Source organism: Trypanosoma conorhini, assembly GCF_003719485.1.
Source record: "Trypanosoma conorhini strain 025E chromosome Unknown Tco_14.4_contig_00264, whole genome shotgun sequence".
Lineage (NCBI taxonomy): Eukaryota > Euglenozoa > Kinetoplastea > Trypanosomatida > Trypanosomatidae > Trypanosoma > Trypanosoma conorhini.
In genome coordinates this window covers 64-10,062 of record NW_021704352.1, presented here as the reverse complement: position 1 = coordinate 10,062, position 9,999 = coordinate 64, and the positions used below count along the sequence as shown (strand labels likewise).

The following is a 9,999-nucleotide window of genomic DNA, read 5'->3' as shown; positions in this document are numbered from 1 at the left end:
TTTCGTCGCCCGCGCGCGCGGGCAAATTCGAGAGAAACGAAGTCCAGAGTGCGTAACATGAGGGAAAAACGTAAAATAAAAAAAAGAAAAAAGAAAAACGAAGAGAATACTCGCCAGTGTCTCGCTTCTACACCTTTTTTTTTTTTCTCTGTTGTTGCTTCCCTAGCGGTATTGCTCTCTCTTGTTACTACGCGTTTTCGCTTCCGCCCCCAGCCCCCCCCCCTGAGGCAGAAGGAGGTTGCCACGTTTCTGGCGATCGCAGGAAAATAAATAAATAAATAAACAGCGGCGCAATGTTCTCCAGAGGGCAGCTTTACTTCCCCTACACACTTACGCAAACGCACGAGCTGCCGTGCAGCAGCAGCAGCAGCAGCAGCAGCAGCAATAGCCGGCGCCGCCGCCGCCGCATCATCATCATTTAGCTCCCTACTACGGAAACACTGACGGATGTTTGCCGCAGCAGGATGGAGCTCTCTGGGGAGGGCACATGGCCGCTGCTGCTTTCGTCAAACAGCACACGTGGAAGTACCGTGTCGGCGCGCAACACGCCGTTCTTTGCGGACGAGACCACAGCTCTCGGAAACGCCCACAAACTGTTTACCATTGAGTTATGCACATTAAACCGTGCAAATAACACCTGCCGCGTGGTATCAAACAGCTGCACCAGTCCATCTCGGTAGCCAATGGCGAGGTAGTGCGCCTCTGCACAAAAGTTGGCGGTACAGGCGGCAGGAGAGGAAGCCGGCGCGTAGGAAATACTGCTGCCCAAGGTGGCGGAGTCAAAGCAAAAGCTGCGTGAGCGACTCCGTCGAGGGCTTGCTTGACAGTTCCACACAGACCCGTTGTGGAGGACGCGGTACAGGTACTTCCCCTCATCGTCAATGATGTCCACAACGGGGTTGTCGCGCAGTATGGCCATTGCCATCTCACCCTGCCCAATGGCCTCCAGCGTCAGCACCTCGTCTCCCTCGGCAAAGAGTGCCCCCGAGAAGTTAAAAGCCTCCTTTTCACAGAAGAGGCGGCGGTTCACCGGGGAGTCATGTTCGATGCCAAACGTGAGCTGGTAGAGCGCGGTCCCCTCCGCGTAGGTCAGCGTCAAGGTCAACCCCCAGCTTCCGCCGGGCGTGGGCTTCAAAACGTAGTTGCTGGGGAAGATCGAAAAGCCCATGGACTCCTTCTGGAACACGTTGCTCAGCAGCGGTGACACCAGCGTGCGCAGAAAGACGGGCGTCGTTTTTCGAACGGAGTCCCCCATGTACTGCAGCATCGTGCCATCCCGCAGCTGCACAATGACCGTGTAGTCGTACGTTTCATGGGCGCTGAGGGGGAAGATGGTGCTGCGCAGGGGGTACATCTGCGTCAGTGTCTGAATCGGGAAGGACAAGTCCGCGGCTAGCGGATCCGCTACCAAAAATGCCCCCTCCTCCGAAAAGAGGCTCTGCTGCAAATTCACCACGAGCAACCGGGTATCCGGCTCACTGGAGGAAAAGCTGCGTGGAAAGTACGGCGAAACGTCTCTCTCCTCCAGCTTGTGGAACGACGAGGTGTGCGGCTCACTCATGACGCATTCGAAGATCGCCACACTTCCGTTTTCGCAGCCCACCAAAACTTTCATGGTGGACGCCACCCACCGCAGGGCGGTGACTACGTGCGGCGTCTTCAGCTCCTGCTCCCGGGGGAACGGGATGAGGTCGACGGGGTCGAAGAGGCAGATGCCGCCGGTTTCCTCCATCGGCGCGAGAATAGCCCCGCCACCCGGCATGGAATCCACCGAGTGGGTGTTCAAGCCGCGCATCCAGCGACCGCCGCGGGCGCGTGTGTGGTCGAGAAACACCACCGTCCCATCGGCGCCGGCGCAGATGAGCCGGTCGAAGGTAAAGTCATCGTGCAGCTGCAGAAACAAGCCCATAATGCCGCTGGAGTGGGGATAAAACGAGGAGAGCAGGGTCGGTTGGCCGTGTCCCTCCAAAAAGTCACTGTACGAAAAAATTTGCACGCACCCCGTATCAACCCCAACGATGGCATTTTTGGCGTAGGAATCAAGAACAACGAGACGAACACCGTAGGACACCAACGGGGCCACGTGGCCCCGCGACCGCAGCAGCAGGAAGGCACCATCGAATGTGCTGCAGCTTAGAACGACGTCGTTGTCGCTGCAGAGGTCCGTGATGTGCGCTCTGTGTACCTTGGTTCCCCACTTGGGTGTCAAGGGCACCGCCGCGCTTGTGTCCAGTGCCCATTCCTTAATAAACCCATTGTTGTAGCCAATTAAGAGTGAGGAGACGGGCGGGGGCGTGGATGCGGTGGCGCATATGATGCGACTGGGATCCTGCGTCCAACGCACCACGGTGACGGTGGCGCCGGCCTCCTTGTGCCGCTGCACCTCCGTCCCTGTCTCCGCGTCCCACAGCGCCATGGCCTCGTCGGAGGAGCTGCCCAGGACCATTCCGCGCGAGTAGACCCAGACTAGCGCGGTGCCGTTGAGCGCGATGCGTTGCAGGGGCCCTGTGACGCTCTTTTGCAGGTCCCAGATGTGCAGGGTGTGATCCACGCTGGCCGTCGCAAACCGTGAGTCGTTCTCGTCACTCACCGCGATGGAAGTCACGCGTCCCTCGTGGGAGCAGAGCCGCCGCACGAGCGTGAGCGACTTGGTGTCCCACACGTGCACCTGCGTGTCGGCGTCGGTGTCGCCGCGCCCGTTCTCCACCCGCACGTAGATGTACGTCGCCGTGACGACGCACTGCACGACGGAGCCGCCGTGGTGGTCGCACATCGCCACCACCTCCAGCGTGTCCGCGTCCCAGACGAGCAGCCGCCCGTGTTTGTGCAGCGAAATCAGAACCAGCGGCTTCTCCGCCTCACATTTCCCTTGTTTTCCCTTGAGGCTCAGCTCCCGCACCCCGCGCGCCCCCGCCGTGACGGACGCCGGCTGCAGCGAAAGCGGGCTGATCAGGCGCGGCCGGTCCACGCTGACGTCGCCGGCGTAGCACTCGAGCCCGTTGATGGCAAACGGAATGGAGACCAGCCGCATGTTGCAGGCGGCGAGCAACTTCGCTTCCATTGCCGCTTTGTTTTAAAGCAATTCCACAGACTTTCGGAAGGTGCAACGGGACACAGACACACAAGCGAGAGAGCGAGACGGCAGCAACACATGAAATCCAGAAAGAAGCTTCTCGGCGGAAATCCAAAACGAGCGAGAGGAGGAGATGCCACAGCAAAAAAAAAAGAAATAACGACGGATATATATTTATATATGCTTGTGTTTGTGGCTTATCAACTGCTCACTTCAGAGGGGGCGTCTGAGCGCGTGAAGGCGCCGCTGGAGTCCACGCCGGAGGTATTCAGGTCCCGCAGGAGGCGGGTGACCGTCGGTGCCGCAGGGACCTGACTCAGCGCCTCGACGGTGAGCGGCTGGCCGTGGCCCTCAACGCCTGCGTGCTGGCGCTGAGTTGCCCCTTCCGGCGGGGGCGGCGCGGCGAGCCACCTTGCCGCCTCGCTCGCGCGCAGCAGTACGACACGGTACAAGCCCTCGTGCTTCACAACCAGAGAGGTCGGTTCGGTCGCCATGGAGTCGCTCCACACCATGCAGGGCTTACCCGCAACGACGTACTCGGTGCGGTACCCGGCGTCCTCCGCGCCGCCCTCGTTGCTGCGCTTTGGCAAACGTTGCCGCGTGACCTCGAAAATGGCCGGCACCGTTGGGCCTTCTAGAAAGCTCTCTGTTGCGTAGTTTTCCATGGGAATGTGCTGCACAGCAAACTGAGAACGCAACCGTTGCTTTTGTGTTCCCTTGTTTCTGTGCCCTGGTGGGACACCATCAATGCGGTACAGGAGCTGCCTCGCCCGGGTGTAGATCGACCGCAGCGGGTGATGCCAGACCTCCGTTTGCGGCTGCGTGGCGAACAGGCGCCCGTCCATGCCCGCGGGTGCCGTGCGCTCGAGCCCCTGCGCCTCATGCGGGAGCGGGAAAAACATGTCCCCGCCCCCCGGGCGCCGCGACAGCAGCAGCGGGACCCCGTTGACGTGAATCCGCGCGTACCCCGCGGGGTCCATCTCCGGTGCGTTTTGCAGCGTGCAGTCGATGTCCGGCTCACCCATCCACGACGCAATCCGCCGGTGCTCCGCGGAGGCGCAGTGGTGGTGGGCGTCCTCAAGCATGGCGAGGGTCGCGGCGGAGCTCGACGTCTGCGTCAGCCGCAGCTCACAGGGCACACACATGTAGTAGTACGGGGCACGGGCCCCCTCCGCCCCGGGCTCCAGCGCGGACCGCAGTGAGGCGGCCGCGGAGGCATCGTCATCGTGCACCGGGCGCGCCTCCGGCTCCTCGCGGCACCGCCGGACGCCGTGCTGCTCGAGGCGGGCCAACAGCTGCTCAAAAAAGTTTGCCGCCACCCCCTCGCCGACGTCGACGATCCTGTCAGCCAGCACCTCCGTCTGCGTGATGGCTGAGCGCGACATCGCCATGGCGCCGGACCGCAGCTGCCGCGAGAGGCGGCTGACGCGGTCGGCGCTTGACTCCTGCTGCTCAGAGGAGGCCCGGAACGACATCACCCCGCCCGCCTTCCGCGGAGAGAGGCACTCAAGCAGGCGGCAGCGACAAGACTGCAGGCAGGTTCCATCCACTGTGGGGCTGCCTGAGAGTGCGGCTGCGGCTCTTTTTTAATTGCTTGCAGCCCTTGCGACTACGAGAGGGCGGAAGGAACGCGTGTGAAGCCGCACGCAAAGACGGGGAGGGGGGGGTGGAAAAAAAGCAAACAAAAAAGCATGGTAGACAAACGCACAGCAGCCCGCTCCCTGAACTACACTTTCCTTCCCACTCCTTCTTCTTCCGCTTCCTCCTCCCTTTTTTTTTTGCGAGCAAATGAGCTCCTTTCAATTATCAACGCCAACGACGGCCGCCGCGGCCTGCTCGCAGAAGAGCTCATTGATCGGTCCTGGGCTCACCACGAGCGAGACGGAAAAGGGGAGATTGGTGGTGATCTCGAGGATGCTGCCGCGGTCCAGCAGAGGCGGCGCTTGGTCGCCCCCGCCCCCGTCCCCGCACGAGAAGAGGCGGGGAATGAGCGCAAGTGCCGTCACCTCCGCTCCCTGCGCATCCTTGCACACCGGGGTCGAGAGACTCGCGACGTAGTCCGCCTTCATTGCCTGCATCTTCTCCCTTACACCCGCCGCGGCGTCGTCAAGCTCCGCCTGCCAGGTGCCGTGGTACAGCATGTGCTCAAGCATCAGCAGGAAGGAGAGCATGTGAACAATGGCGTTGGACGAGAAGGCAAGTGGCTCGGCCGCGGGGTGGCGCAAAAGCGTCTCTCGCTGCGCCGCCGCAATGCCCACAGCCAGCGTCGCGATTTGGCGACAACACGGGTAGACCGCCTCGAGGCGCCGCTGCATCGTGGCCAGGGAGACGGTGTCCAGGTTGACGTCCACCCACGGAAACACCGCCTCCGCGGAGCTGCGCCACGCGAGCGGGACGTAGGAGGGGCACCGCCGCCCACCCCCGTCAGCCGCGAGGACCGCCTCGTAAAACTCGGCCGTCAGTTGTGCCAAGAGCGGCAGCAGGGCGCCGACGATGCCTCTGCACCACACGGTTTCCGCCCAGGCGGCATCGGGCGGCTTCAGGCGTGAAAAATGGTACAGGGAGCGGGCCACGTCGAAGAGAACGGAGGCGCCCGCCTCTCGCAGCGCCGGCGACACCGTCAACGCCGACTCCGTGCCGCCGAATATGCGGCGCACGGCGCCCGAGGAGGGAGCCGCGCTCAGCAGCACCGTGGCACGCAGCAGCTTCGCAGATGGCAGCGGGCACGCTAACACCAAGGCCGGGGCTTCCGCCTCCTCACGGCCGAGAGCGACTTTATCCAAAATTTGTCCCCCAACGCGGGAACACAACTCCACACCGTCCACTTCCGCCACCGTGGCCAGCGCGTTCATCAACGAGGTGGCCTCCTCCACGGTCATGGTGTCCAGCGTGGGGAGGAGGCAAAGAAGGTAATTCACAAAACCCTTGCAACTCTTTACACGGAACGCCGTGAGAAGGCTGGCCAGGGTCAGAAGCCGATCATAGGGAATGTACACCCCAGTGTTTTTTGACCCCCTCTCCAGGAGCTGGTTGATGGCCACAACCGCAGCCTTCAACGACGACGAAAACTCGGCGGAGCCTTCCACACGGCGGAGCGCCTGAATAAACCGCACAAGATCGGTGAAATGGAGCGTATTCATGTCCTTCACAATTGCCTGTGTGACGAGTTGGCGGCGACGCTGCTGCAGCGCCCTAGGAATTGGCACATCCTCTATGATGTAAAGGAGCTTTGTGAGGTCGATGGATGGGACGTCAAAGCGAGGCTCCTTCCAGTTTTCACCCCCAATAGCCGTGTGCTGCTGCTGCTGCTGCTGCTGTTCAACTGGGGCAAAAACGTGATTCAACCCGAGTGCCGCCATGTCATCGGTGTCAACGGTGTCAGAGAGACCGCGTCGGGCGTCGCGCCGGGGTAGCCGCTGTGCGTCCACGGCCTGCAGCACGGAGGGGTGCCGCTCCAGGCCCTTCATAGTCTTAAACTCAGGCGGGAAGTGCACCATGGCGCGCGTGAAGTTGATCCAGTGCCCCCCACGGAGAACCTCACTGTTGTCAATAATAAACACCGTCAGACTCGTCCGCAGCTGCTGGATGCTTTCAACGGGAAGCGGGTAAATCGACCCCTTCGCCGCGTCCAACCGCTGTTGCTCGACCACGCCGCGAACCGCCTTGGAGAGCACGCGCAGGAGACGCACGGCATCAAATACGTTGCAGTTTTTGTTCAAACGGTTTGTGTACCCCACCCCGCCGTCGAAGGTTAGCGTCCACGTCTCTCCGCAGTACAGGGGCACTATGTAGGCGACCACCTCCAGGTACATTCTCTCCTCCGCCAAGGCAAACATGGCCCGCCCCACTTCCTTAAGGAGGTGAAAGTCTAGACGCGCCGCCAGCGCGGCGTAGACGGCGGAGTCCCGCACCCCAGCGCGGCAGAGATGCTCAATCACCCGACTAGCCTGGTTGGGGGTCATCTTTTGAAGAAACTGCATGCGTTCGTGGTCGTGCTTGACGCAGTCCACGAGGGTGTTGACGTAGGCGCCGCCAGGGCGGGCACGCAGCACAACGGCGGCAAAGGCAGCGTCGCGGAGCAGCTGGCTCATAGAGCGACGCAACTCGGCGCTGTCATGGCGGCGATCCACGACGGTTCCACGCAGCAGCGGCATGACGTCGGTTCGCAGGAACTGCCTAAGAACGTCCGCCGGGACGGGCTGCTTTTGCGCTCGCAGGTCCAATAACGCATTGAGCCTCCCAGCTGCGGCAGAGAGAGCGGCGTATTGCACGAGGCAGCGTGGCAGCCAACACCGCCGCAGCATCTCACAGACACACACGCACACGCGCCTGCTGCTTCACCCACACCCTCTTTTCTTTAAAAAGATAAAAGAGAGAAACAAAAAAAAAGGCTATTATTCTTGTGGATGCCGCTCCGCTGTAAAAGCTACGCCTTCCTCTTCTGCTTCATGTGTTGCGCACGGTGGCGGGAAGGTGGGCGGGGCGGGGGGGGGAGAAGAAGAAAAGAAACTTGATTGGGACTGCAAGGCGCAAACACGCACGACAAAGACTCTCCACCATCTCCACCCGCATGCAAGCAGGCGAGAGATCCCAGCTGCGTGGTAGGAGCTGCAGGCACAGGGACGGCACACACGCAGGAGCTCCAGTGCCTTGATGCGCCCCATTTACTTTTCCCGACGTTGTCCTCGTGCCACACACGCACAGAGATATAGAGAGAGATAGCGACGCACATCAACTCACACGGTGATATCAACAGTGACGCGAGGGTGAGAGACACAGAGAGACGTCAAACGGCAACAGCAACAGCAACAACAACGGGAACTATCGTTTCGTTTAATAATGTCATTCCCCTTTATTTTTCTTTTAAACATATATATATATATATATATATTTGTTGTCGGTGCCGTTTTTATCCGCCGTTTCACCCCCAAAGTATTGCTCCTCACACACAGACACAGACGCATGTGGGTCTGGGTTGGGTGGCGGCACCCCCCCCCCTCTCAAAGGTTACAACCGGAGCTTCTCAACGCAGCGCTTCAGCTTCGCGAGGCGCCGCAGCAGGCGGCCGCGGTCGTGCCGGAGCAGCCAGTCCCAGGCATCGGAGATCGTCGCGACGCTCCACCGTGGGCCGCCGCCCTCCGCCCTCGCGGCCTCGAACTCCAGCACCTCCTCCCTGTAGTTGGCGTCGTGGTCGTCGGCGAGGGACCACTCCGTGCGGCCGTCCGCGTTGGGCGCGGGGGAGCGGCACACGCGCAGGAGTGGGGCGTAGCGCAGGAACGTCCACCAGAGCGTTTCAAACTCCGTCGCCTCCGGGTGACGCCGCGGGCGCTTGCCAATCATCAGGTCGCCGCGCCGCGGCCGCACCAGCCGCTGCAGTCGCATCTCCACTCGCATGGCGAACTCGCGGCCGGGGGTGGTCGTGACTTTTTCCTCGTGCCTGCCGGAGGCCATCTTGGGGAGCCCCGTGAAGGTGTGGAACTCGGAGAAGCGAGAGCCGGCGCCGGGGCCCGGCCGCCCCCCGCAACTACCGCCGCCCCCAACATCGTCGTCGTCGTCGCCGCGCTGGAGGAGAACTGCCCTGCCGCCGTATTGGAAGCGAAAGGGGATGTTTTCCGTCATAAACCGCGCCGTCGGGCGTTTGCTCTTTAGGTGGCAGCGGTACACCTCCATGAACGTCAACATCGCGCGATCCACCGGCACCTCCGCGACGCAGCGGCGCAGCACGCGGGCGACGTTGCGCCGCGCTAACGCACGTGCATCGGCGGATTGCGCAAGCCGCCTGGAACGCGGCCAGGAGAGTGGCGTGTCGCGCGTCCCGGGCACATTCAGCGGCTCAATGGAGGAGCATAAACACAGGACGCCCTCGGCGCGGATCTTGGCGTGCGCAAGTGACTCGTGGTGGGCCACGTTGTCGCTCTCCGCCGCCTGCGGCAGGGCCGGGGCCACCACGGCGTCGTCCACAAAGTCCACAAAGCGGCGGGTGTTGGGATCCAGCAGGACGCCCCCCGACAAGACGCCGAAGGTGTTGAAAATGGGACAGTCTCTATCCACGTCGGCGGAGGCAGGCGTTGCGGCCGCGTCGTCAACGATTCGTGAGGCGTCGCCTAGCGTCGCCGTGCCTCGCGGCGGCGGATCCCGCCCCACGAAGATGTCGGAGGGCCGGAAGGAGGCGTCCGCGGTCTCCGTGCGGCAGAGGATGCCGTTCAGGAAGAAAAAGCGGTGGCGCGGTCTCGCCTCGGCGCACTCCTCCTGCAAAGGGACAACGACGTCAGCGACGGTCATCCCACCATGTCCTGCCAACGCCACAGCCTCCCTTGCAGGACTGCGCGCACATGCGTGTGAATTGTTTTGGTTATTGCGACAGGCGGCAGCGGGGGGGGGGCAAACGCAACAGAGGGCAAGGCAGCTGCAGACGCAGACAACGGCTGAGGAGGCCCCATAGGGAGGGGGAAAGCAACAACACACACGGCAACAAGAATAATAAGCGTCGCAGCAGGGAGAAGTGGGCAGGGATGGGTGGGCAGAGCCGATGAGGGGTAAATGACACATGCGAACATCAAACTGCAGGAGGGAAAAGTAACAAACAAACAAACAACAACAAAAAGGTTTCACCCACGCTGAACGTAAAATAAAGAGGGGTGACTGGAGTAGGTGGGCAACATCCACAATCGACGCGTACGAGCCGGTAGAACTATTCGGCAAGAAAATTGGATGCACCAGCAGCGTTACGTGCCGACGCCGATGGCCGAGCATTTAGCAGGCCGGCAAGGGAACTAAAACACATAAAAGTCCGCAGAAAACCCAAACCAAGACAGACTAAAGTGGTGGGCAAAAGAAAGAAAAGAAAAAGATATATATATATATAAATATAGATATAAATATAGATATATAGAGGGACATATAGAGGGCAAAAAGAGAAAAAGGGC

General features: G+C 61.2%; 4 protein-coding genes across 4 annotated transcripts, besides 7 other annotated features; all 4 read right to left on the bottom strand.

The window, feature by feature from the left end:
* Positions 1 to 64: 64 nt before the first annotated feature.
* Positions 65 to 98: a microsatellite.
* Positions 99 to 354: 256 nt separating this feature from the next.
* Positions 355 to 384: a microsatellite.
* Positions 385 to 387: 3 nt separating this feature from the next.
* Positions 388 to 407: a microsatellite.
* An 11-nt stretch (positions 408 to 418) lies between these two features.
* Positions 419 to 3,061, bottom strand: Tco025E_04879 (uncharacterized protein; the record flags this gene model as incomplete). Its single annotated transcript, XM_029371784.1, has 1 exon — positions 419 to 3,061. The coding sequence occupies one exon, from the start codon at positions 3,059 to 3,061 to the stop codon at positions 419 to 421; it is 2,643 nt and encodes an 880-aa protein (XP_029228098.1).
* Positions 3,062 to 3,273: 212 nt separating this feature from the next.
* Tco025E_04878 (uncharacterized protein) lies at positions 3,274 to 4,548 on the bottom strand (the record flags this gene model as incomplete). The annotated part of the gene is made up of 1 exon (XM_029371783.1): positions 3,274 to 4,548. One exon carries the CDS (start codon positions 4,546 to 4,548, stop codon positions 3,274 to 3,276), a length of 1,275 nt encoding a protein of 424 aa, XP_029228097.1.
* A 324-nt stretch (positions 4,549 to 4,872) lies between these two features.
* Positions 4,873 to 7,377, bottom strand: Tco025E_04877 (uncharacterized protein; the record flags this gene model as incomplete). The annotated part of the gene is made up of 1 exon (XM_029371782.1): positions 4,873 to 7,377. One exon carries the CDS (start codon positions 7,375 to 7,377, stop codon positions 4,873 to 4,875), a length of 2,505 nt encoding a protein of 834 aa, XP_029228096.1.
* Positions 7,378 to 7,862: 485 nt separating this feature from the next.
* Positions 7,863 to 7,895: a microsatellite.
* A 47-nt stretch (positions 7,896 to 7,942) lies between these two features.
* Positions 7,943 to 7,964: a microsatellite.
* Positions 7,965 to 8,080: 116 nt separating this feature from the next.
* Positions 8,081 to 9,355, bottom strand: Tco025E_04876 (uncharacterized protein; the record flags this gene model as incomplete). The annotated part of the gene is made up of 1 exon (XM_029371781.1): positions 8,081 to 9,355. The coding sequence occupies one exon, from the start codon at positions 9,353 to 9,355 to the stop codon at positions 8,081 to 8,083; it is 1,275 nt and encodes a 424-aa protein (XP_029228095.1).
* A 296-nt stretch (positions 9,356 to 9,651) lies between these two features.
* Positions 9,652 to 9,675: a microsatellite.
* A 238-nt stretch (positions 9,676 to 9,913) lies between these two features.
* Positions 9,914 to 9,964: a microsatellite.
* Between the last annotated feature and the right edge of the window lie 35 nt (positions 9,965 to 9,999).